Source organism: Ornithorhynchus anatinus, chromosome 4 (assembly GCF_004115215.2).
Source record: "Ornithorhynchus anatinus isolate Pmale09 chromosome 4, mOrnAna1.pri.v4, whole genome shotgun sequence".
Classification (NCBI taxonomy): Eukaryota; Metazoa; Chordata; class Mammalia; order Monotremata; family Ornithorhynchidae; genus Ornithorhynchus; species Ornithorhynchus anatinus.
The window spans coordinates 47,389,103-47,415,233 of record NC_041731.1 but is presented as its reverse complement, the minus strand read 5'-3'; the positions used below and the strand labels follow the sequence as shown (position 1 = coordinate 47,415,233).

The following is a 26,131-nucleotide window of genomic DNA, read 5'->3' as shown; positions in this document are numbered from 1 at the left end:
AATGATTCAGGGGACCCTCAGTGACTTACTGCTAAGGTAAGAGCTCTGCTGGGAGTTCGCTGGGCAATGTCTTTAAGGAGAGAGATTTTCCTAAACCTCCCAAAGGATCACCCAACCCTGCCTACGGATGCACACAGGTGAATGAGTCAATCCGGTTTATTGGCTCAGCATGAAAAGCAGGAAACCTTCAGTATACTGTAACCGGTTAGGGGGTAGGATACGACTCAATCAGTGAATCAGGGGGGATGGGGGACAGGAAGCAGCTGGGGGAATGCTCATTTTAATTAAGATCCAACATGTAGAGTATCACCCTCCTTTTCTCACCTACCCCCACCCCATCCCACTTGCAGTTTGGGGGTTAATCAAGCAAAGTTTCTCAGTTCAAATTTCACTTTGGACAGAACTGTGTCATTAGACTTCCAAGATTTCCCCTGGAAAAAATATCATAACTTGAACCTCTTTTCCTCTAGAGGATTACACCATGATTTGATTAGACTCTTTTCCTTGACATTTTGCCCATTTTATTAACTTCTGCTTGGCTTTTAAGGAGGCAACTACTGTTTTGCTTCTCTGAAGAAGCTCATAATATTATAATTCAAGTGTCAGGACAGATTAGGCTAAATGAACTGTGTAATTCCCAAAGGAAAACAAACTTCAAAACAAACTCTCTCTGTCTTGTAACATGTCCGTGGGCCGCATTAGGGCTGAACGGTCATTCTGTCGCCTAATGTGTTAAAGTTGGCTCCAATGTTATTCTCTCTGCAAGGTGAGAAATTACTTAGCTAACAAAACATTTCGTTTTTTTCTTCTTTGCGTGCTTTCTTTATGAGATTCTGAATGTGACATTTTTGCAAAAAACCTTGCACTTATTTGTGAAAAATGTATATTAAAACCAAAACCCATCAAGTGGAAAGAAATCCCAGATGGTTTTCTTCACAACCAGTAGAATTAATGACCCTCTCTACTCTTTATAAATATTGGAAGCAGATGAGTTCATTACTATTTCACTCTAATAAAGAAAACCTGTTTTATTTTGACAAGACATCTACTTATCTAATGCGTCTCTTAAAGAATAGAGCTGTTTCCCGCCTGGAGGAAATCGTAGTTTGCAAACTGAAGGCTTACTTACCTGCATTGCTCTTAAATGAATGAAAGAACACTTAGCCAAAGGAAAGCAAAGATGGAATTCAAGGGATTGTGAAAATGTTACTAATTTCAAAAATAGGGAGTTTTGAAATGTTTACTTTGTGGTTGTCTTAAATTTTTACATCTTTCAACAAAGCAAGCAGAGAAGTGAAACCATCTGAAAAGGCTTTTGAAAAGAAAAGACTCAGCAGAAGTTGGATAAAGTTGTGGTTCCTTTATCTCAGTGAAATCTGCACACATGGTACAGAGTTAAGGATTTTTTTTTCCCTGAGCATGCAAACACTTCCCAATTCAGAACCCGAGTTGTGTTGTGTTTGCCAGACCTTCAAAGTGGTGCTGGCAGCCCTTCCTGCTATGGAATAAAACATCTCACCCCAGGGACGCAAAAGCTGAATCATTTTTAACCCCCAACACCACTTGCCGATGCGGTCATCTGGTTAGTCATGGAAATCCTATGTTATTTCTATTTATACTTCTTTCAACACTTATTAAGACAGAGGGGAGGGGGTTTACATTAAACTGCAAAAGATGTTTGTACTCTCTAGGGCCATGACAATCAGTTAGATGACTTATCAATCATTTCAGAGATCTTTTCTCAAAGGAGAAAGATTCAGAAATTCCCAAAGCTGGATAATTTTCAGTGCTGGAGAGGAGAGAGATGAGAGAGAAAGCACATGTTTAATCCTTGGGGACTTTGTCCTTGGCTTGGCTTTCTCTGAAATTGGGTGTATTTCCTTGTTGGAAAAAAAAATCCATATTTTCCTGGGGTTAACATTTCCTAGGAAAAATTAGTTATCAGCTAGTTGGGTATTAAATTCAACAAAGCTCTGCCCTTAAGAACCAAATTCCTTCATAAACTCCCACCTCCATAAACACATGCCCAATTCCTAGGCAACTCATATTAGCTAACTCAGGACTCTTTTCATTTTAAAACACTTGTAGAAAAATAAGTGTTTTTTAGACAAACCTGCAGGTAAAGAATGATTAATTCCAGCTTAATGCAGCTTGTCAGAACCACCTTACAGTCATGTGTGCAGCTTGACAGGGTACCCTGGCAGGCTGGCTGGCTAAAGCTAGTAACCAGGGCAATCTTCCTAGCCCCAAAGAGCAGCTTTTCCAAGTCCCAATGTGAGACGAACACCGATTCACACCAGCCTGTCTCTTCCCTTTCTAAATTTCTTAAACATCAAGAAATCCAGTTATTTAGTAGTGGTTTTGGGGAAATCACTTACCAATTGTGACCGAAGCCATCGAGAGCTATATTTGCTCCAAGGAAGAAACTGAGAGGGATAATGGGATCCATCAAATAGAGAATTGCCATCTGGCTCAGCCAGCCAGCTAACCAACCTGCAAGTATGGGCATACACACAAACACACACACACATACACAGAGATCAGAAATGATATTCCGATCAAAATGGTTGTTTTCAATACCTAAAGGAAATATGGGACCCTAGGACTGTATTCAGCTCTGCTGTTCAGCCAGCTGTGTCATGGCACCCGGCCCTTTAAAATTTCAACGTAATACTTGTGGAAAACCTTGGGCAGAATGTCCTGAGTGGCTGCGGGCCTTTGTGGGGGGGGAGGGGGGGCAGATGAGGAGACTGGGGGAAGGACCTGAAACCAAATCACACCTAAAAGCTTTGGCTCTCCTAAGGAATGCACCCCAGGGGCCTCTTCCAGCAACCTGCTTTGTCCCAGGATGAGCAGAACAGGCACCGCCGGGTTTGTCAGGAAGCTGAGGCAGCTAAAGCCTTGATCAATCAAAGGGAATGAGGTGGCTCTGAATCAAGCCCAGTTGCCCTCATCACTCCTCATTTGCTGCCATCAGCTGAGCTTGGGGTGGGGGGGACCCCCAAGCCGGAGCCCTGGCCCACCCAGATGAACACAAGGCTACATAGGTGTGGCCCAGGGCCCGTGGGCCCCAAGTCAACTAAGCCCTGTGGCCTCCCTACCCACCCTGGACTCCCCAGAGTACTACCCTGCCACCAGGCCCAAATGTAGCTTTCATGCCTATGGTCACTGCCCTCTGCCTGGGATCTTCCCAGCGCCTGTTTGCTTAAGTGCTTCACCCAGATCGCACAGGCTGGGGGACAGTGGGACGGCAGTGAAAAACGAAAACCACGAGTGTGGGATAGGTTAATTCTGTTTTACGTCCCACCTTCACCTCAACCCCACCTCCTCGCACTGTCCTTGATATTCAATCAGGTGCTGGTGATGCCTTCCACAGCAATCCAGGCTGAGGTTGCTTGTTTTTGGTGGGACAACTGGTTCTCATTTTAAAGGGAGGTTATAAAAACACATGCCTGGAGAAAATGTCAGGGAACCGAGGATTAATCTCATTTAATTCAAAGACCACTCCAAATATTTTAGATGGGGGGGGTGGGGGCGCCCCGCTGGCGGGGGGCCGGGGGAGGAAGCCAAGGTTCACAACATGCATTGTCAGGTCGGGTCAGGTTTAGAAGGAAAGTTCTGGCATGTGGGGCCGGATCCTCTGCTCCATTTCCCTGCCCTCAGTTCGCAGCTCGGATTAAGGAGAAATATGTCTCGTCAATCCCCCGAGGTTCGATTTCCCGGAGATCTTGAATCACAATATTCATGCTCTGTTCAATATTATTGTTACCTTTCAGGGGGGTTTAAGCTGTTGAGAGGAAACAGAGGATTAAATAGAAGATACTTTTCAGTTAATCTGTAACATCAGAATGCCTTACGGTGGCACATTTTTACCTGTATGATGGAGGCTTGGAAAGATCACTTCAGTGCCACGTGAGGGTAGAAATCCACAATGGAGAGGATTCATAACTACTGAAGAGTTCAACTGGATCCCAGTCGAGGGTGCTGCAGCCTGGAAGGCCTCAGTTGGAGCCCATTTACCAGGGTCAGCGGGTCAGGGCTGCCCACAGGATCGGTGCTCTAGCCGCAGCCTCGCACTGCCCCTCCTGACCACACCTCTCTGCCTGCCCAGGGGTTCGGTCCAGTGGGTTAAGTCTGCACCAGTCGCTTCAGGAGAGAAAGATGATTCTGGCTCCTCACCTCCTGGGGGGCAGGTGAGTTAGAGGGATTTGTCTTCAAGCTTCCAAGCGCCTCGCTAGAAGAGGACGAAACAGTTTGGAGCTAAGGTTACAGGCTTGGCCTCTGTCCAAACTAACGTCTCAGCTGATGGACTTGCTCCGTTAAGACTGTGGGGTGGGAGTGCAGCTTAAGCTAATTCTGCCTGGATTCTTCAAACTCCGAGAAACAAGTCTGAAATAGTCAAATCTGAAGAAATCGGCCCATTTCCATCTAGTTGTCATCTTGGACTGCATCCCGCCGTGACCCTCCCCCCCAGCTAGAGCTAGGCAGGGGCCACAGACAGATGATGCTCTTACCCAACCCAGAGTTAACCATAGAGCTTGGTTCTGAGGGCTGGAAGTGGCAAATGGGGGAGGGTTTAGGCTCAGGCATGTAAAGCCGTCTGCTGCAGTCCCCATGGTATATTTAAAGAGGATTTTCACCTCCTCTCTTGGAGTGGGCGTCTCTGAAGGGATAGATACACATCCTCTCTCTCTCTCTCTCTCTCTCTCTCTCTCTCTCTCACTCACACACACACACACACAAACACACACATCCCACCTGCCCCTGCCAAATCCTATGTCTTTTTTCCTGAATTAAAGCATTCTCCTCCCCTAGCAGAAACCTGTCTGGCTCTCAGCAGAGAGATGGCCTACAGGGACTGCTGAGTACATCAGGGGGCAGCTCCCTTCTCCAGCTTTCCTTTTCCTAGGCTTCGCAGGAGCTGAGGAATCTCTCAGAGCAAATACAACCTGCTGACTTAACTGCCCAGAATGTCCATTCTCTACCATGCCTAAGAACTGAACACTGGGTCCTGGGGGGAGAGAGTTTAGCAGCCCATGGCCCCAGTCCCAGGCCTCTATGCAGCTGGAGTCCAACTGTGCCTGTCTGGCCTCCAGCAGGAAACCCCAGGAGAGTGGGGGGGCAGGGGCGGGAAGGGGAGGGGGGGGCTCAGTGGGTGGCCGTTTGGGTGATGAAAGCCTCACACACTGCCAAGTCAGCGAGCACGAGGAGGCAGTGGTGACCAGGGAACAGGAGAGAAGTTGTAAGTTCGGATCCACTTGGTCTGAAAGCAGAGTCTTGCCAAGTAAACTCTGGAATTAATTCAATTGTATTTACTGAGGGCTTACTGTGTGCAGAGCACTGTACTAAGTGCTTGGGAGAGTACAATGCAACAATGAACAGTCACTTTCCCTGCCCACAAAGAAGGACAGGGAGGGCTGCCCCAAGATACACAGTGCTATCTTCATTTTTCTGCTGCAGAGAAGCCATCTTCACCCTCGATGTGCCTCTGCTAAATGAGCCCAGCACAGATCTCAGCCAATTTGTCTCTGGCAAGAGCAGGGAGGGAGTCTCCATGGTGGGAGGCCACCGGGAGCTCCAGTTTTGTCAACCTCTGACCCAATCAGCTGGGGGACATCAGGATGGAACTCTGTGCAGGGACGTTTCAGTGCTTCTTAAACCTTGCCTTCTGTTGGAAAAGGAAATGAAGTGAGATAGGTGTTAATTCCAGGTGAAGCAATGAGACCTTTTCTCTCCTGAAATTAAGATAGTGGGGGAACAAAAATAGGGCATTTTTGCTCACCCATTGGGGCTAGCTGGTAGTGGTCCAAGAGGGCAGCCCCACTTCCAGTTTGGTCCCTACCCAGTAAGTAGGCTGTGGCAGCCCCAGGAGGCCTGGGTCTTTCCCTGACAATGTCTGGGATGGGCTTAGCTCCTTGAGGGCACGAATTGCCTACTAATTCTACTGTACTCTCTCAATATCTTAGTTCAGTGCTCCACACCCAGGAGATGTTCAGTACATACTATTGAATCAGCATGGCCTAGTGGATAGAACATGGGCCTGGGAGTCAGAAGGACCTGGGTTCTAGTCCTGGCTCCACCACTTGTCTGCTGGGTGACTTTGGACAAGTCGCTTCACTTCTCTGTGTGTCAGTTCCCTCATCTGTAAAATGGAGATTAAGACTGTGAGCCGCATGTGGGACAGGGACTGTGCCCAATCTGATTAGACTGCATCTACCCCAGCACTTAGAATGGTGCTTGACACAGTAAATGCTTCACAAATACCATCATTATTATTATTGACTGATTGCCTTGTCCTGTCCCCATCTGTCTTATTTTGGTCTGCCACATCTCTGTGGTGTCTGTGTCTCTGTCTTTGGCTCCAGGTGAACTAGGCCTCAAGGATCCCTGCTCCCAGACTGGAAAGCTGGCTCCCCGTTGCCCTGCAAGGCACATAAAGGAGGGTGGGAACTGGCTATCTCTGAGGATACTTAGAAGTCAAAACAGTCTTCCCCTGTAAACTGTAATTGCCCCTGCAGACTGTAAGCTTCTTGGGTAAGGATCATGTCTACCAACTATGTTATGCTCTACTCTCCCAAGTGCTTAATACAGTGCTCTGCACACAGTAAGCACTCAAAAAAATACCACTGATTGATTGATTGATCTCTGCTGCAGAATGAAGCTGGAGAAGCAGGATTTGCCAGGTTAAAAGTGGTCTGGGCTCCTGTGTCTGTCAGCCATGTGCTCTCTGTGGGCATATGGGGCCAATAGCCAATCTGAACTTTGACTCCCTCAGCCCTGGGGGTGGCTCCTGAAGCCGCTGCAAGCTGCCCCTTCCCTGGATGGGGTCTTGCTCCCTAGCAGGGGCAGCTTGTTAGACTTTCCGGTGGGGCCAGACCCTTCCACGCAGTGAGCAAACTCCCTGCCGCTCACCAAGTACCCAACAATGGATGGGCTGCCCAGTGGCCAGCATTTCCCCTAGAGACCAATGACCAAACCTTATACTCTACTATTTCCCATATCTGTAATTTATTTAAATATCTGCCTCCCCTGTAGATTCTAAGATCCTTGTGGATAGGGAATGTAGCTATAGCTACCAACTCTGATGTATTCTCCCAAGCGCTTAGTACAGTGCTTTGTGCACAGTAAACACTCAGTAAATACCCTTGACTGATCGACTGGAGCTGCACTGGCAGAGACTGGTGAGGTGGTTTTCCTCTAATTAAGAGATTTCATGCCCATCCACCATCACCGCTGGGCCTTGCAGGCATTATCTGGATAATCCTTCAGCAACCTGGCAGGTGGCATGGATCCCGACCATGATCATTGTACAACTAATATTCTCCAGGTGAAATATTTCTCTCTGCTGACTTCAAGCTGCACCAGGGATTTTGGGTATCGGCAGGATACTCATTCATCAGTATGGCACATGGCAGTGGCTGTGGAGCCAAATCCTCTGAGTTGGGCCTCTCCTCCTTCACCAAGGGACTCCTCCTCCTCCTCCTCTGCTTACTGCATGCTCTGCAGTGACCATCATGGTCCTCTCCCTCTACTGTGCCTGCCAAACTTGGGGGTTTGTTCTCCACTCCAAGAAGAACCATCACACAGGCTTCATGAACACAGCAGTGGAGAAGCAGGAAACGTATCCTTTTTAATCTTGAGGCAACAGAATTGCCAAATTGACACATATCCCTTTCTAGGAAACTGCAACCTACTATACCACCCTTCCTCCAGGGATGTCTCTCCTCCCCACGTCTGTCTGGGGGCCATACCCATCTTTTCTCTCTTCGACAATTGGCTCCATGTCATGACCATGGGCTGGACACCCCCCAGGGCTTTCTCAGAGCCCAAGGACAAGGCCCCTTCCAATCATGAGAACTTGGCATTTCCAGTGTGGGAGGGGCAGTGGAAAATCCAGCCCTAGGCAAACCATGTGAGGGTTTGGAGGGGAGCACAGATGCCTAGGGGCAGTTGGCCCATTTCCACTCTCACCTTCCCCAAGATTTCCCAAGGGCAAGATTTCCTCTCCAGCAACTGCACAGAAAGCCAGGGAAGAGGGACAGCAAATGACACTTTACATTTTTCTTTAACCCCCACCGCGGGTCCCCCGCCTAAGTGCACACATACCTCCACACCCCCTCTTTGTCAAGGAGGCACCTCGTAAACAGGGGAGTCGTCAGGGCAGGACTGAAATCACTGGGAGTTGGAGCGGAGCCACCCCATCTCCTCCCATCACAAAACTTGATGCCGCTCAAACACCCACAAGACGCAGGCTGGAGGGCAAAGGATGGATTAAGCAGCATTTAGCATACTTTGACTCCTTTCAGTTATAACTCCCCTAGATTCACTACAGTTTCATGGCCAATTGGGATTTCCCCCACAGAAACCACTCCTGGCAGCAGGGCCAAGGGGCCCAGAGGGGAGATTCCAGGAGAAAAAAAAGACACTTTTCCTCACCTTCTGAATGGTCCTGGTCTTCAATCAGAGCCCCCAGCCATCTCAAACACAATGAACAAGTAGGCATCCAGTCTTGATCTCCGGGGCAGAAATGGGACCCTGCAGCCTGTCTTCTTCCCAAAGGAATCAACTTACTGAACCCCATGCCAAGTCTGGGAGGGAGCTTCACCATTCAGGATTCATAAGGACCCAGGGACCCAAAAGCTTCACCCCCGTGGGGCTTGGTCCTTCGTGAGTCAGGGTGGGGCCAAGACAAGCTGGCTTCTTTTCTCTTGTTGCTTTGGAGACCCCCAAACCGGGAAGAAGTGGTTAAAACAAACTTTTATTAAACAAATTATATTAACAATACAGGCTAATAATCACACAGTGAAACTTCCCTTTGTAAAATACAGAAGTCGCCTAAAATAAATACCAACAGGAACATAATACCTAGGATTAATGCACAGTAATTCCACTTTCAATAGCCCCACAAATGCACAGCATCTTAAAAAACACTTGGCAACCGAATACGGGATTCTCTTCTCATGATGATATGACATTTAAAATGCCGCTGCCTGAACAGCCAGTCCGTGACCAATGATTAAGACATACAGCGTCTGGTTTTCCAACATCAGGCCAAGGAGACAGATCTGGAAGCTCTGAAATGAGCTATTTCACTGGGCAGAGGCAGTTTCCCCCCTTCTTTTGGTTTGAGAGGGTTGATGAGGCTGGTAGGAGAGTTGGTAGGGAGACAAACAGGATGGAGGCCTATTCCTTCCACCCCAGAAACTTTTACTCCTTAGGTCATTTACAAAGTTCCAAGGTTGAGTCAGAATCTCAATCCAAGCATGTGGACCCGCCTCTCGAGCAACTGGTCAAGCATCCTGCAGGCAGACTAGCCCTAACAGACCTGCCCATCCTCTGGGTTGTGGCCCGGGGCCCTGGCTTTCAAGTATGGCCAGCTTCTCCCTGAGAGTCCAGACTCTGCCCATCTCCCCACAGATAAGAGATACAGCCGCTGGGCAGTGGACATGTCTGAGACCATGGTGGGATAGTGGTCTCAAGGAAATCTGCAGGGGTGTTTTGCTTCTCTCCGCTCCCTCTGCCAGCCCTTGGGTGGCAGGATCTGAAAAGCTGGCTTAGGGTGGCACGGGCAGGGCAGGGAGGGGGCCCCATGTAAGTCCTCTTGGTGGCATAGAGCTCTGAGGAAAGAGGACAATCTGGCCTCATCATTACTGACCCAGGACCCACGGGCAACGGGACCATCACCTCTGTCTGCATGAATTCAAACTGAGAAATTATGAACCCATGAAAACACACAGAAAAAAATGCACAGAAAATAGTAACTGTTTACTACCACACATGTACCACCTTATCCTCATACCAAACGTGTATCTCTCAAGCCTCTAACCGAAGGGCAGAGCAATGGAGATGGGGGAGGGTCATGAACAGCTTATAAAAAGATCTCTCTTACACACACATACACACACATCCTTAACATCGGCATCACCTAATTCACTTGAAACTGGCATTTATGACATCCTTCACAGTCAATGTTACACACAGACTAATTCCTTGATGCTAGTTTTTTTGTTTTTTTCTGTTCTGTTAATAGAGGGAGTTCACAGTCTTGTGCCAGCTGGCTCTCTAGTAATCTTTGCAGACACTGACAACTGCTGCTGCTTCTGTATAAACACATCACTGGGCAATCTAGAGAGGAATCTATAATCAAAAGGTGCATTTTGCTAGAAAGCAGCCTTCGAGAGGGTTCGTTCATGGTAAAATGACCTTTCCCAGCCTTTCTTATAAGCCCTTCTCCCATTCCTTGACATTCGAGCTCCCCTTGCCTTCTTCCTGCTTTGTACCCACCAAATTCGATGTTCTTGGATTTTAAATCAGTCAGTGATTTTTTTTTTAGCACTTACTCTATGCAGAACACTGTACTTAGTGCTTGGGAGATTACAATAAAAAAGACTTGGTAGCCATGTTCTCTGCCCACAAGAAGCTTACAGTCTTGAGGGCTGCCACTTTTCCTCCTAAACCCCAGTAACCAAACCATAGGAGAGATGCTGGGGACTGGCTATCCTGGAGTAGGTGCTGATATTGTCAATAATTTTTAGGTGGCTGCTTTAATTCTGGGTCTGCATTTTGGGTTGAATGAAGCTTTCTGTCATCATCATGGCAATTTATAGAATGCGCAACACAGGGAGGCCGTGCCCTGTGCTGGGAAAAAAATCAAATGAAAATTGACATGGTCTCTGTCTTTACCAAGCTGGCAATTCTCTGTTCTTGGAAGCTGTAATGGGGGCCTTAATGGAGCCCACAGCTTCCCCCAGTGTCTCACTACAGGATGATCCACCCTGCCTACCACCTTCCTCTACATCAGCAAGAAACCCTCAATCCTAAGTGCAAAGAGGCCCCGTATGTGAATTAATAATAGACCCTTGTTCCTGGCCTCCTGGGTTAGCAGCCTCTCAGGCTGTCCAACCTCAGAATTGTGAACTTATAAAACCAGTCATGCCAAGTCCTGGGAAGTTTAGTCATCTCTGTTTGAGGGCTCTTTAAGTTTCCAGGCAGGGTGAATGGATTCTAGAACTGCCCATGTTTTTAAATCACCCTGTTTGGTCAAGGTTCCCTACTGTTGACTTCATTCCACTGGGCCCAGAAAGGACATTGACACAAGAGATCAGGACAGGATGGTCCTTCCCATACAACTGGTCTTGTACCCCCATGACAACTGTGTGAACCCGCTGTTGAAATCCAACTGGCCTCTGTAAAACTTTAAGGACAACCTGGCCTCCATTTGCTCAGAGAACAGCTAGAGAACAACAGCAATACACACTTCAGCCCCAATAGTGCCTGTAGGTATCACCACCTCCCACACATGCTAATGCCACATCTGCTCGGACTTCCGAAAACCAAACATCACTTGTGCTCTGCTTCTGTTGTCCCATGCCCAAACCAGGAAAATCAACTCTGAGAAGTCATGGGTAAAATGGATACCTGCCTGGAAGATAATCAGCCCTGTTCCAGATCAGAAATGGACCATTTTCCCAAGACTTTGTTGGAATGTTTTACCTATTTGGCGCACTGGTTCTTCCTGCCTAGACAAATGTTAATAAGAAATCCCCACGACCTGCTTCTCCCAAATTCCTTCCTTCAACTGAAGGCATCATCATAATCTCTTCTCCAAACATTTAAATATCTGGCGAGACCATGCCGACATGCAATAATTCTGTAAAGTCAGAACAATCCCCACCCAGTCAACAGCAGCACAAAGCAAGTCAGAGCATCAGTCACCTGAGTGTCCAGGAGCCTCAACGATGTCTGCTACTGTAGAAATGCACCTTTAATGAGGTTGGGCAATCAACACGATGAACAATATCAAACCATAACACTCACTTGGAAGGAAAGCCAATTTACTGCAGTTCAACAGTTCTGCAGTTCAAAAAGCAGCATAGTTCAAACAAACTTGTCAAAATAACTTATCACAGTACAGACATCATCAAGACATGCATCGGGCCTAGCAATTAACCAGTCAGCCAGTTGGCCCAATGATAACCATGCTGGAGCCGGGGTAGGGTCCATAGCATCCCAGCTTTCGTGGGCACCTCCATGGGGTCAATGTGAAGCTTCTGAGAGTTCATCCTCCAAGGTGACCCAGGCCTGAATGGAGGAGGATGTTTGCCCAGGACTGTTTTGGCTCCCTTTCAGCAGCCAGGCCGCTTCAAATGAAAGACACTGATGCCCATCAAGGCAATCCAGCCAATCCTGGAGTAGCGGGAGAGCCTTTCTGCGGGAAAGCTAGGTCAAACAGATGAGATCCTGCTTGCAGCTCATCACAGCCTCTCCTCCCCCAGGAAAAGAGAATCATCCCCTCCACGATGTCTGAAGGGGCCTCCCTCTCTCCAATCCCCATCTCCAATTTTCAGGAAAGTTAGTTTCTGAATTCTGGGTTCCTGATCTTCTAGGAGAAAGCGGCAAGCACCATTTTTGTTACATGAGCTTCAAATTACATAGGCCAACATCTTAGTTTCCTCATGGAGAGGACATCAGGGAAACAGTTCTGTGCTTTAGAAATGGAAACAGCAAAGGCAGATCTCTCCCCTTGCAGTCCCAATTGTGCTTACCCAGGGCCCAGGGCAGTGACACCTGCCCAAGGCCTCAGGCCCACAGGGGAAGCCAAATGCTCCCAGCTGCAGGCCAGCTGCCAACGAAAGTGGCAGAGCAGCCCGCTCCAATGAAATGCCGTTAGCCAAAGGCCCAGCCAGAAACCCACAGTCATCGGTGTTGGCGTCACTCAAACCCGGCCAGGCAAGAGGCTACTGGGGACTGGATTTCCAGAGTGCCTGGCCTAGGGTGGGCTTAGTGGGGGGGGGGGCGCTCAATCACACAGATATCTTGGGAGCCACTGGCCCCTCCACACTAATGTAACACTCATGATTAAGAACAGTATCCCCAGGATGGCTGGGCATTAGGAAAGCAGACCAAAAAGGGTTAGACAGTTCAAATTCCAGAAATAATATTACAAAAAAAATAACACAAGGAAAAGATCATGTTAGAGTGTAAGGGAGCAAGGCAGGTGGTTTTGAAGTCCTTGGTTATGGGAAGGGATCGGAGGGCAAGGCTGCCAGGAACACCCTCATGGGCCTGTATCCCCGCTCAGTAGTATCTGGGTGTGTGCTGGGCAGCTCCGAGCCTCCTCAGGACTGTGGGATCTGCTGACATCTAGTGGGGCTGGGAGGGAGCCTGGCGGCAGCACTCTGCTCGGTCCTGAAGCTGTAGTCGTACTGTGAGACCAAAGACAAAATCCAGACAGGAAATTCAGTCATGCTGCACGGAGACAAGGAAAACCCCATTACACCAAATCCAACAGAGTGACAGACCCCGGCTCACTCCTGCTAGTAACACACTTTCTGGGAAAACAGCATCTTTCCCCTCCTGGACCAAGTAGCCCAGGAAAGAGATGAGATTTGGTTTGTTTTATACCCAGCTTTGGGAGCAGTTTATCCTTTCCCAAGTTCCCCCATGAGAATAATAATAATAATAATGTTGGTATTTGTTAAGCGCTTACTATGTGCCGAGCACTGTTCTAAGCGCTGGGGTAGACACAGGGGAATCGGGTTGTCCCACGTGGGGTTCACAGTCTGCATCCCCATTTTACAGATGAGGTAACTGAGGCACCGAGAAGTTAAGTGACTTGCCCAAAGTCACACAGCTGACAAGTGACCGAGCCAGGATTCGAACCCATGACCTCTGACTCCAAAGCCCGTGCTCTTTCCACTGAGCCGCGGAATGGTTTCTCCCACCCCCATGGAGCCAGACAACTCAGGAAAGGTTGAGTTGGTTACTTAGACAGTGAGCCCCAAAAGGGTCAGAGACTGTGCCCAACCTGATTATCTTGTATCTACTTCAGCACTTACTACAGTGCTTGGCACACAGGCAGCGCTTAACAGATACTATTTTAAAAAAAAATTGAATTCCTGGCACATGGATCAAGGCCAGCTGGTCTGGCTTTCCCCATCACAGGAAAAGAGAAGAAGGTTTCTCAGGCTGTCTGTGCCCACATCAATCAATGGTATTGAGCGCTTACTGTGTGCAGAGCACTGTATTAAGCACTTGGGAGAGAACAATATAAGAGAGTTGGTAGACATGTTCCCTGCCCACAGTCCCTTCTGCTTTTTACAACCTCCTCTCTGGGGGTCAATAGGACCGCTGACTGGTGATACCATTGGTTGTTCTGTGAGGGTGTGCCCCAATTCAATTGTATTTATTGAGCGCTTACTGTGTGCAGAACACTGTATTAAGTGCTTAGATTCTCAGAGTTCCCCTGTCAGAGAGTCACTTTAGCCCATTAATCCACTCTTTGCCAGAAAGGTCAGGCTTCATAAAATGGTTAAACACTGACCCCTTCTTGCTACTGCTCCAGAAATGCGTGTTTATATATTTAGCCCCATCCCTGGCACTTGAATGAATATGCATAAATTCAGTTGTACAGTCAGTATTTTTTCTGATTATTCTGTCTGCAAATATTTTATGTCTGTCTCCCCCTTTAGAGTGTAAGGTCTTTGTGGCCAAGGAATGTGTCTGTGTTTCTATTGTACTGTCTCCAAGCACTAAGAGGCCAAATCCAAAAGCTTCTACTCCATCTTAATCCTCCTCGACCTCTCAGCTGCCTTCAATACTGTGGACCACCCCTTTCTGCTGGAAACATTTAACTTTGGCTTCACTGAATACTGCCTTCTCTTAGTTCTCCTCTCTCTGGACGTGCCTTCTCCGTCTTTTTCGCAGCCTCCTCCTCTGCCTCCCACCCTCTAACTGTGGGAGTTCCTCAGGGTTCAGTTCTGGGTCCTCTCTGTTCTTCATTTACATCCAATCCCTTGGAGAACTCATTCACTCCTACAACTTTAACTACCATCTCTATGTGGATGATTACCAAATCTACCTCTCCTGCTCTGGCCTCTCTCCTTCTCTGCGGTCTTGCATTTTTTCTTGCCTTCAGGAGAACTCTACTTGGAAGTCCCATCTTTACCCCAAGTTTAACATGTTTAACAAGTTTAACAAGTTTAACCATTCTCCCACCTTCAAAGCCCTCCTAAAATAATAATAATAATAATTATTGTGATATTTGCTAAGCATTTACTATGTGCCAAGCACTATACTAAGTGCAGGACTGGACACAAGTAAATAGGGATGGACACAGTCCCTATCCCACATGCAGCTCAGAGTCTCAATCTCCATTTTACAGAGGAGGCAACTGAGGCCCAGAAGTGAAGTGACTTGTCCAAGGTCACACAGCAGACAAGTGGCAGAGCAAGGATTAGAGCCCATGACCTTCTGACACCCAGGCCTGTGCTCTAGCCACTATTTCATGCTGCTCTTCTCTCAGCTCCTCCAAGAAGCCTTCCTTGACTAAGCTCTCATTTCCCCTACTAGTTCTCCCTTCAGCATTTGGATTTGTACCCTTTAAGCACTTGTTATTTACCTTACCCCTAGCACCACAGCACTTATGTACATATCTTTATGCCTTGCCATTTTCCATATCTATAGTTATTTCAATGTCTGTCTCCCCCTTCAGACTGTAAGCTCCTCGTGAGCACAGATCACCTCTATGACTTCTACTGTATTGTTGTCTTTCAAGCATTTAGTAAGTGCTCAGTAAATACCACTGAATATTACAGTGGAGAAGTCTTTGTGGCCCATTTAAAAGAGGCCTCAATTAATGCAAAGGAGCATCTTGAAGTGATACCTGATGAAATGGGGCCTCTTTATAGGACAAACCTTTTCTGATCATAATCAACCTAGAACCACGATTAACAGGACACTCTGCTTTTATTAAAAAAAAATATATGGCCATGCTGCTTCCGTGTTAGAAAGGCAATGCTGAAAACGGAATGTTTTTCGTTCAAATAGCAATATAGAGCTAAGAGGAACTTGCAACTCAACTCTTCTAGTTACAATGCCCTACCGCTCTTTTTGTATTCATCATTATCCTGTAATAGCTGTACAGTGAATTGCACTCATTGGGTGCTCAATAAATACCATGACGATGATGCCGTCGATTATTACTACTACTATACAGAACAGAACCTGCGAGTGAGTCAGCTTGCCAGGTTAGGATGCTGCCCCAGGACCCTGTGGGGCAATTACATTGCTGGGTGCCAAGCTGACCATGTGATCTTTGCTGAAGCCTCCCCAGCCACCCTAACTCTGTGAAAGAGACATGGAATCACCAACCTGCCCCCTGGAGTATTTTTCATTTACGCAGCATGGTTTAGTCTGGTCCCAAATGGACAGCTGAGTCAGATCCTTTAAGATCTGGCAAGAAGCAGGTCCATCTTCCATGGAAGACCACTCCCACTGCAAGAGGCCTTGGGGTTCTGAAAGGAACCGTCTCCTCTCTGAGAGTTGGTCTTTCCTCTTGGGAGGAGGGATCAGGAGGGATCCTAGCTGGTCAGGACATGGCAGACTCCAAAGAAGCCTCAGAACATATGAGGGTCTGCATAAAACCTTTCTGATTTCAGATGACGGTCGCGTTTAATAGTTGCAGCAGCCAGACTGCTCAGGGCTTGGACTCTGGGACAGTGCTCCCTGCCACGACTGCTGCTTCATCATCTAGGGCAGATTTTCTTCTATTTCCCACAAATGGCCCGAGCCGGCTGTTTTGGGACCAGCCAGATATTAATGCTGGGGGTAGGAGAGAAGAAAGGCCAGGGACATTTTCCCCCCGCCAAGGGGACACATGTGCAAACTAATATTGCCACCTTGCGGTCAAATAAGAGATCTCTCCCACTCTCCTCTGGTTACATGGATCTGAAACTCCAGTATCTGGGGGCCTTGACTCAGTCCACTCTCAGGAGGTCAAGGGACCAGTAACCGGGCCCAGTCTGACTCAGCCCCCTGGAGAGCAACTCTCCGCATGATCTCATACTGGGGGAAGGCATCACAATGGGCAGACCCATGACAGGTGAGAAGCGGTGAGCCTAGCGGGCCTTAGAGTCAGAGGACCTGCGCTCTAGTTCTGGTTGCGACAACCTGGGCGAGACACTTCACTTCCCTGTGTCTCAGTTACCTCATTCGTAAAACAGCAGTAAGACTGTGAGCCCCGTGTGGGGAATGGACTGTGTCCAACCCGATTATCTTGTATAATAATAATGGTATTTGTTAAGTGCTTACTATGTACCAAGAACTGTTCTAAGCGCTAGGGTAGATACAAGGTTATCAGGTTGGATGCAGTCCCTATAGCACTTGGGGCTCATAGTTATAATTCCCATTTTACAGATGAGGTAACTGAGGGACAGAGCAGTATAGACTTACAAGGTCACACAGCAGACAAGTGGTGGAGCTGGGATTAGAATCCAGGTCCTTCTGGCTCCCAGGCCTGTGCTCTATCCACTATGCCACATCCCAATGCTTAGTACAGTGCCTGGGACATAGTAAGCGTTTAATAAATTCCATTAAAAAAATCACCAGTTTAGACTCTTCATTCCCTTCAGCGGAACAAAGATGCTCTGGGCTACAGAGGTCACTGGATTTAAAGGATGGAAACTCTGAAAAGGTAATGTCACCAGGGAGGACCTAGGTTCTTCCTGAGGATGAGGACTGAACAGGGACTCAGCACAGGCTGGGACATGGTGGCAAAGCGCTTAGTTCAATGCTCTGCACTCACTAAGTGCTCAATAAATACGACTGAATGACTGAATGAATGAAAGGAATTGGAATCCTAGCTTTCCTCATCTTACTCCCTACATGGTCTGGAAGCATTACGGAGCTTGGTTTCGGAGAAGCCGACAACCTCAGATGCTTTCTGTCTAGATGAGAAACAGCATGGCCTAGTGGACAGAGCTAGGGCCTGGAAGTCAGAAAGACCTGGGTTCTTATCCTGGCTCTGCCACTTGTCTGCTGTGTGACCTTGGGCAAGTCACTTTACTTTTCTGGTGATCAGTTACCTCATCTATAAAATGGGGATTAAGACTGTGAGCTCCATGTGGGACATGGACTGTGTCTAACCTGATTAACCTGTATCTACCCAGCACTTAGTTCAATGCCTGGGACACAGTAAGTGCCTAACAAATATCATTTTAAAAAAGTCTCTTCCCCCACCCCCCACTATCTGGTACACATTCAGGGTTGGGGCCAAGATCTAACAGGACAGTATGGGTGCAGCCAAAACTGGAGAATGCTCATGGAAGCCATCAAAGCTTGGAGAGCAAAGATGCTAATGGGTAAATCCAGCAGCCTGAACAAGGTCTGAGGCAGGGAAAAGGGCATGCAGAGAAGCAGAAGCAAAGGCAGGTCCACGGCCCCTGGGAATCCTGTTCAGAGAACACCTGGACTGGGGCAGAGAAACATGTGACCGTAGCCCAGGGTTCAGGGCAGGGAGAAACATGTAAAAACAGTGAGAATGAAATATCAATAATCACCTTTAAAGATAGGGCAAGGAGATTTTCATACCTCTCCCTGATTTCCATGGGATCCCAAAGGCAGGCCAGAAAAGATACCCATCACAGAAAGCTGGATGTGCCTGTTTCTCTCACTCCCTTCCTCTCTCTTTTTGTATCTAATATACACTTTGGTGGAGGAGGGAGAAGAGGTGGGGGCTTTTGGCCTGGATTACTATTTACCTAAGAAATTAGTCTCTTGCACAAAGAGCACCTGCACGTATGCACATAGAGAAAATCCTTTTTGAATTAAAAAAGGAAAGAATTCAATTAAAATGAAATTGGTTTCATCGGTGCAAGTCTGTTCCCAAAGTAAAGCAGGCAGAATCAACACTGTTAAGCTACCAGGGCTCCCTCTGCTGGGCTTTAGGTGTATCTCTCCAGAAGACACAACGTTGATCACAGGGCCCAAATGGTTGGATATCCCTTAGCTGCCATTTCTGGGGCTGCCCTGAAAGGTTCTCCAGGTCTTCCCTGTGACGACTGGGAGAGATGATGCTCTGATGCTCTTGGTTGAGTGGCATTAACTGGCAAGCCCAAGTTCGAAAGTATAAAGCCCAGCCAGGTGGCCTATCCAAACTCTTAGAATGTGTTGTATACACCAACTGTCTTCTCGACCCTCCGAAGAGAAGCAGCATGGCGTGGTGGATAGAGCATGGGCCTGGGGGTCAGAAGGTCATAGGTTCTAATCCCGGCTCTGCCACATCTGCTTTGTGAACTCGGGCAAGCCACTTTACTTCTCTGTGTCTCAGTTACCTCATCCGTAAAATGGGGATTGAGACTGTGAGCCCCATGTGGGACAGGGACTGTGTCCAAGCCAATCTACTTGTATGTACCCCAGCATTTAGTACAGCGCCTCGCATATAGTAAGCACTTAAATACCTTTATTATTATTATTGTTATTATTGTCTGGGTTTTGACCTCTTTGCTAGACCAAGACTACACTCTTTAAGGACACCAGTAACCTCCCTACAACCAAGATCCAAGGCTATAAGCCATCCTAATTCTCCTCGATCTCTGCTTCTTCTGACACTATGGCCACTCCTTCCTCCTTGAAAACTATCAGGTCTCGGTTTTACTGATAAGACATAAATTGGTTCTCACTCTATTTATAGGATGCTCTCTCTTGGTTTCAATATCCTCTGGCTCTCACCATCCTAATGTGGGCGTTCGCCTGAAGGCTCTGTTCCGGGTCCCCTAATCTTCTAGCTTTACACTTTACTCTCTCAGGGTGCTCAACCATTCACATGGCCTCAGCTACCACCTTGATGCAGATGATTCCCCAACTTTCCTCCAGGACTTTTTCCCTCTCCCATCAGACAGACCATAGCTCTCCCCACATTCAAAGGCCTCCTAAAATCTCACTTGCTCAATTTATTTCCAAGCATCTTAAACCCTATAATCCATCGACCTTCCTCAGCATTAAGACATAAAAATACATATACATGTTTAGTCAATTATTTATTTTGACCAGTCTAGTTATAAATATTTTAAGTTGCATCTCAGTGTGTAAACTTCTTGTGATCAGGAAAAGTGTCATTTTTTTACTCAGGACTTCAAGCTCCTCGGGCTCTCCATAGATAGCACTACTATGAGTGGGAAAACAAGGGTGTCTAGGGATTTTGTCCTGCCATTTGGACTTCAGACAGCACACATCTCTAAGAAGCGCCACCCACTTTTTGGGCACTATGGTTTGAAATCTCACATATATTGGATTTAACAATTGTGAATTAAAACATTCCCATTTATGCCTTTGCATAGAACTTTTCTGCAGGCCAAAGAAGGAGCAGTATTATTCTTCTCATTTCACAAAGGGGACACTGACGTTGTTCAGCATGGGGGCCTCTGGAAGAACAAGAGAGAAAGTGATGCTCTCCTCCACAGGACCCACAAGTTCTGTGGAACACCAAATCAGAAAAAGATATGCTGATCTGAGAAAATGGTTATAAAGTCATATCATGACTTTCAGTTTTCTTGAATGGCCTGTTTCTCAGCACTGGGATATAAATCCACCTTGGCTGGGAGCAGAAGAGGTCCGTGGGAAACTCAGGATTTGACTTCTGGATTAGTTCAGTTTTGCAAATACCTTCTTGGCCTGCAATATTGATCACGCTTCCATCTACATTTTCCAAAGCCACCCTTAGGATAGAAGCACTTATCCTAACCAACCTTGATCACTATATCAGCTTCTTGCTGATCTCCCTGACTCCTGTCTTTCCCCACTCCAGTCCATACTTCACTCTGCTACCCGATCATTTTCCTCATCCAGACTGTGAGCTTGTTCTGGGTAGGGAATGTGTCTGCCAATTCTGGTGTACTGTACTCTCCCAAATGCTTAGAATAGTGCTCCGCACACATTAAGTACTTAATAAATTCAATTGATTGATTGTACTTCAAAAACATTCAGTCCATATTTCTTGACTCCCAAGAACCTCTAGTCATTGTCCAACCACCGTGGCATCAAACAGAAGCTTCTTACCATCGCCTCTAAAGCAATCACCTTGGTCCCTCCTATCGTACCTCACTTCTCTCTGTCTATATCCCAGCTCCTTTAATGCTAACCTACTCACAGTGCCAGTACTTTGCCACTGACCTCTCTTTCATCCACATTCTGCCTCTGGTCTGGAATGCCCTCCTCTTCATATCCAACAGACAATCACTCTTCCCACCTTCAAAGCCTTAATGAAGGCACATCTCCTCCAAGAGGTCTTCCCTGACAAAACCCTCATCTCCTCTTCTCCCACTCACTTCCACATCACCCTTGCACTTGGATTTGCTCCCTTTTTTCAATCCTCCCTCAGCCTCATAGCACTTATGTATATATCTGTAATTTATTCATATTAATAACCGTCTCCCCCATAGACTGTAAACTCATTGTGGGCAGGGAATGTATCTACCAACTCTGTTATATTGTACTCTCTCAAATGCTAACAAGTGCCTTGCACACAGTAAGTGCTCAATAAATGCAACTGATTGATCTACAGGCTACAAAACACTATACAGGTGCCTGAATGACCAAATCCCCACAGAACCACCTCCTGCATATCCCAATAAAGCCGGACAATATGGGAATGGAAAGAAGGGGAAACTTGGTCTGATTTCCTTGGGTCTACTGTTTGATCTTCATGAAGCTCACAGCTTCGATCTCACTGCCCACCTTGGTTTCATCTGAGCTCTGGGCAATGGACCACAAGTGATTTTTTCCTTGATGATTTTGCTGATCAAGGGTGCAGGTGGCCTGCATACCTGAAATCCTGAGATTCTGCTTGAAGGGTGAACCTGGACACTCTCTTAAAACACCTAATTCAAAATGGCTTAATTTCAATCTCTAATGCATAGTCACAGGGTGAGGTAAAAATGAAGCGGGATCAAAATTAATCCCATTGATTCTGAGTGGCTTGTAAAGAAAACAAACATCTACCTGAGCTTTATTTCACAGAAGAGACAACTTCATGCCAATAAAATATATAATTATTTCGAAAGGAATTACACTTCCACTGAGTTTCTAGAGTGGAGAACAATGATCACTTGTATCAAGTTTGCCTATCCTTGAGGGAGAACCAGCTTGAATTCATACCACATAAAACCTCCCCTATGCATCACTGTCCGCGGCTCCTATTTCCGGGCCATGGTGAGCAACTCAGCAATCAGGTGTGTAGCTAAGTACTTCCTGGGGCTGTAAGATCTGAAGAAGTCTTAGGTTATGAAATAAATGAACACTGGGGTCCAGTGGTAGGACTTATGCATAACTCTGTGGTTCAGGAGAGTTAATTTCCCAGAGAATTGGACAGATCTCCCGAGGTTTCTTTCAGCTGACACAATACAGGGGTAGACCAAACATTTATTTCCCCAATACACTGTTTTCCAGTGCAGTTTGAGAAAATGAACAGTAGATGGTGTTGTTTGACCACAAATCAGCCTACAAATTCCCTTTCCAAATTGGGAAGAAAAACAATTCCAATGGACTAACGAAACACTGACACACCAGGTAGACCACAGCCTACTATTTAGATACCGACATAAAGGAGACTCTGTCTCACTGTGCTTCTTCAGAAATGTCTCAGAATCCTCAACATGTACTCTGGGATGTGCCATGAGGAACCTTAATGGGGGGAATGCCAAAAAGTTCCTGCCTTGCAGGAGTCTCTGAAATAGTCCAACATGCTTGCTTCCGATCTACCTCAGTGTCGTGATGTCACTGCTAGCAGGCTCAGCCCCAAGCTAAATAAGCCTCATTTTTCAGCACACAAACACATAAAGATGTCAGCTCAAACTGTTTACTAATTAACACTTAAAAAGACACAAATTAGATATGCGTGGCTAAGAGCAATTATAATCAAGACGAATTTCTCTAGTCATTTGGGAACTGAAAAAAATGCCTAATTGCTGGAACCAATGTTTTAAAAACTGAAATCATGCCAGTTAGCAAATATGTTCATTTAAAGAACATTTCATGTGACTACACTCTTGAGAATTGACTACAAACACAAGAACAAGGAAAAATATTTCTGGGTAAAATTAAAATTTTAAGCTCCCTTAGATTTGCAACTTCTTCATTAAATATGTCTGCAAACTGCAGCCCATAAAAACCTGTAGCAATTAAGTGGTTAAATGAACTGCCTCCTCTGTCAATTTTAGGGGAGTGATTAATATTAGATGCTCACTTTGCTAATTAGACGCTCCCTAGACTTTCAGCTTACGGCCAAGTTAAAATGAAGGCAGGTTTGTTCTGCAGAAGAGTTTGGCTTAGGGAGGGTAAGAAGCTAATGAGATTTTAGTTGGGTTTTATTCTTAACTCTGAACTGAAGAGAAGTTTCAGTCTCAGTTTTCCAGGGCAAGTATCCAATACATCGGTGAACAGCCCTGTGCTGAGTGGAAATGTAATTCGAATGGTTGGGTCCTTCATCTCTCCGATCCTCACTCTCACTGGAGCAGAGTGAAAAAAGTCCTATTTTAAATGATTTTTATTCACTTGTTTGCAATGAGATGCATATAATTTACCCTGCTAACTGCACCATGGCACTTCTCAAAACCAGGAACATTGTAACTGCCTAGAAGAAATGGTCCGGGAGTTGAGAAGGGGGTTGGGATCACTACCCCTTTAAATGGGCGCCCTGTGGTGCTGAAGGAAGGAAGCGGCATAAGGCAATGGAAATGAAGCCCTGAAATTCTTTAGGGATATTTATCTGCCCGTGGTGCCAGGGAAATCGTACCTGGTTGGCTTGAGATCCATCAGAGCTGTGGTAATGGAGCTATTGCTTGCAAGGGAAATAACGGTACCCAGCAAAGCAGACTATTGGCACGCACATCCATCCCTCTTTGGAGATGCTGCTTCTTCCAGAGAACAGGGGCAGCCCATTAAACTTTCCATGTTTCCACACCAGGCAGAGCCTTTAGGGGAGCTGGGATTATAGTATGACAAGTGCCAGTAGACCCAAACAACAGCTACCTCTGGCAAATCTATATCACGTCACTCCTTGCTACCTACCCTCTGAATGAAATCAGGCTGCTGGATGGCAGGTAGTCATCTGGGTCTAATTTACTCAGAAAACCACCTTTCCCTCTCTGCCATGCAGCTTCACCCTTCCTCTCTTCTATCTATCCATCCATCCATACTATGGATGGGTTACTGGGGACTAGCCAAGACCATATCAAAATACTCATGCTCTCCTTCCTGCCCATTGGCTGAAAAACAGCCAGTCCTGAACTGGCAATGTGGTGTGGGTGATGGTGACTGGGGTGCTGGTGGGAAATAGGGAGAAGGCGATTAAACTAGTAGACCCAGGAGAGGGAGGGAAGGCACTTGTGGTAAGTTGCATTGGGTTACCTGTTTACGATTCACTTTTGCCACAGGTAGCTCTCACATAGCCAAAGAGTAGGTAACTGACCATTCAGAATCTGAGATTATTTTTTTTTGTTAGGTGTAGCAAGAGTTTACACCTCCTTTCTCTGCAGCCTGGAATCTTAGTTAGACACAGGACCCAGGATCCCTACATTAAAAATGGGAAGAAATCTGGTCTCTGAAATAGGGTCAGTCTCAATCGTTTTGGTGATTCGAGAGCTTTCCATTCGTTTTTAGGAAATGTGACGTTCCAGAGACTATTGAAGAATTGTGCAAGAGGGCAGCCTCAATTAATCAGTTAATCAAAGATATTTATTGAGTGCTTACTCTGTGCAGAACACTGTACTGTGTACTTGGGAGAGTACAGTACAACAGAGTTGATAGGCACATTCAGCGCTTTTACTCAGGTCTTTGCCGTTTGTCTTTTAAAGTTTAAAAAATGATAGATTACCCCTATGTCATATAGTGGCAGCATGACAGTGGATAGAGTTTGGGACTGGGAGTCAGGAGCTGCAGGTTCTAGTCTCAGTTCCATCGTTGGTCTACTGTGTGACCTTGAGTAAGTTATTTAACCTCTCTGGGCTTCAGTTTCCTCATCGGTAAAGTGGAAGAAGATAGATTGTGAGTTCTGTCTAGAACAGGAACTGGAAGGGTGTGCTGGGTACACTGGAACTCTGTCCAAGCTCATAACGGAGTATTTACCACATTGCTTAGCATTCATTCATTCAGTCATATTTAATGAGTGCTCACTGTGTGCAGACTACTGTACTAAGCACTTGGGAGATTACAATACCACACTAACCAGACACATTCCCTGCCCACAATGAGCTTACAGTCTAGGTGGGGGTGGGAGGGAGATTGACATCAATACAAACAAATAAAATTAAAGATATGTATATAAGTGCTGTGGGGCTGGGAGGGGGGAAGAGCAAAGAGAGTAAGTCAGGGAGATGCAGAAGGGAGTGGGAGATGAGGAAAGGTAGAGCAGCACATAGTAAGTGCTTAATCAATGACATTATTATCATTATTACTGAAATTTTCCTATTTTATCTGTATGCTGAGCCATGCCTCCCCTTCTAAGCCCAACTAATACAATCTCAATGGAATTTTCCTATTTCTTTGTAACACAATAGATAAAATGTTGTGCCATATGTACGAATCTTCCGGACTGCTGGGTCTGCATGTAGCCTTGCCCTATGCTCTATTGTTTTGCCTTCTATGTCATCTCCTGCCTGTCTGCCACTTCATTTCCCCAAATCTTAGTTATTTCTCTCTGAATGAAGTTGTCTCTGGGGGTCAAGTTGGCAGGATTCCATATTTGAGAATGATCAGGGGAAGGACATGTCTGGAATTGCACAGGGACAGAGTTCCCTGAGTCTGTGGCTTCTTTTTCCTATCAGGGCTTTCCTTACCTCTAACAACTTGTCTCCTTCTTCTGATATCCTTGAAGCTCTGGTTGTCACCATCCCTAAAGGAACAACTCCTTAAAACCCAAGAACGATCTGACTGAGGCTGGGTCCTCTCAGGTTTCAGGGAAGGCAACTGTCTTCATCTGCTACCAGAGACACTCAGGACAGAATTTCCAGAATATATCCGTGGGTGCCACTTAAATGATTGAGAGTTCAACTCCCTCTGTCACCTGGGCCTGGCCTTCCCAGCCAAGCAGGGAAAATGCATCGGGTTGACTTGTGGTCCTCCACAGTGTCTATCTGGAATATCTCAGTTCAGGAGAGAGAAGCCAGGTTTATTAATCAGGATCTCAAACTCTGGATGAATTTGGGTGGATTTGAGAAAGGCTAGGAAGCATACCCTCAGTAGGGCAAGGAAACCCTTGTCTTATTCTTATGAGTCGTCTCCGATCCGTAACAACGCCATGGACACATCTCTCCCAGAATGCCCCACCTCCATCTGCAATCGTGCTGGTAGTGTATCC

The 26,131-nt window shown here is 46.5% G+C and overlaps 1 protein-coding gene across 5 annotated transcripts in view; it reads right to left on the bottom strand.

The window, feature by feature from the left end:
- Positions 1-8,738: 8,738 nt before the first annotated feature.
- MVB12B (multivesicular body subunit 12B) overlaps positions 8,739-26,131 on the bottom strand; it is a 142,989-nt gene continuing 125,596 nt past the window's right edge. For all 5 annotated transcript variants that reach the window (XM_029063069.2, XM_029063065.2, XM_029063066.2 and 2 more), the window contains one exon: positions 8,739-13,205. In XM_029063069.2, the coding sequence (XP_028918902.1) occupies positions 13,144-13,205 (62 nt within the window). In that variant the 3' untranslated portion in view covers positions 8,739-13,143. The remainder of the gene's footprint in view (positions 13,206-26,131) is intronic.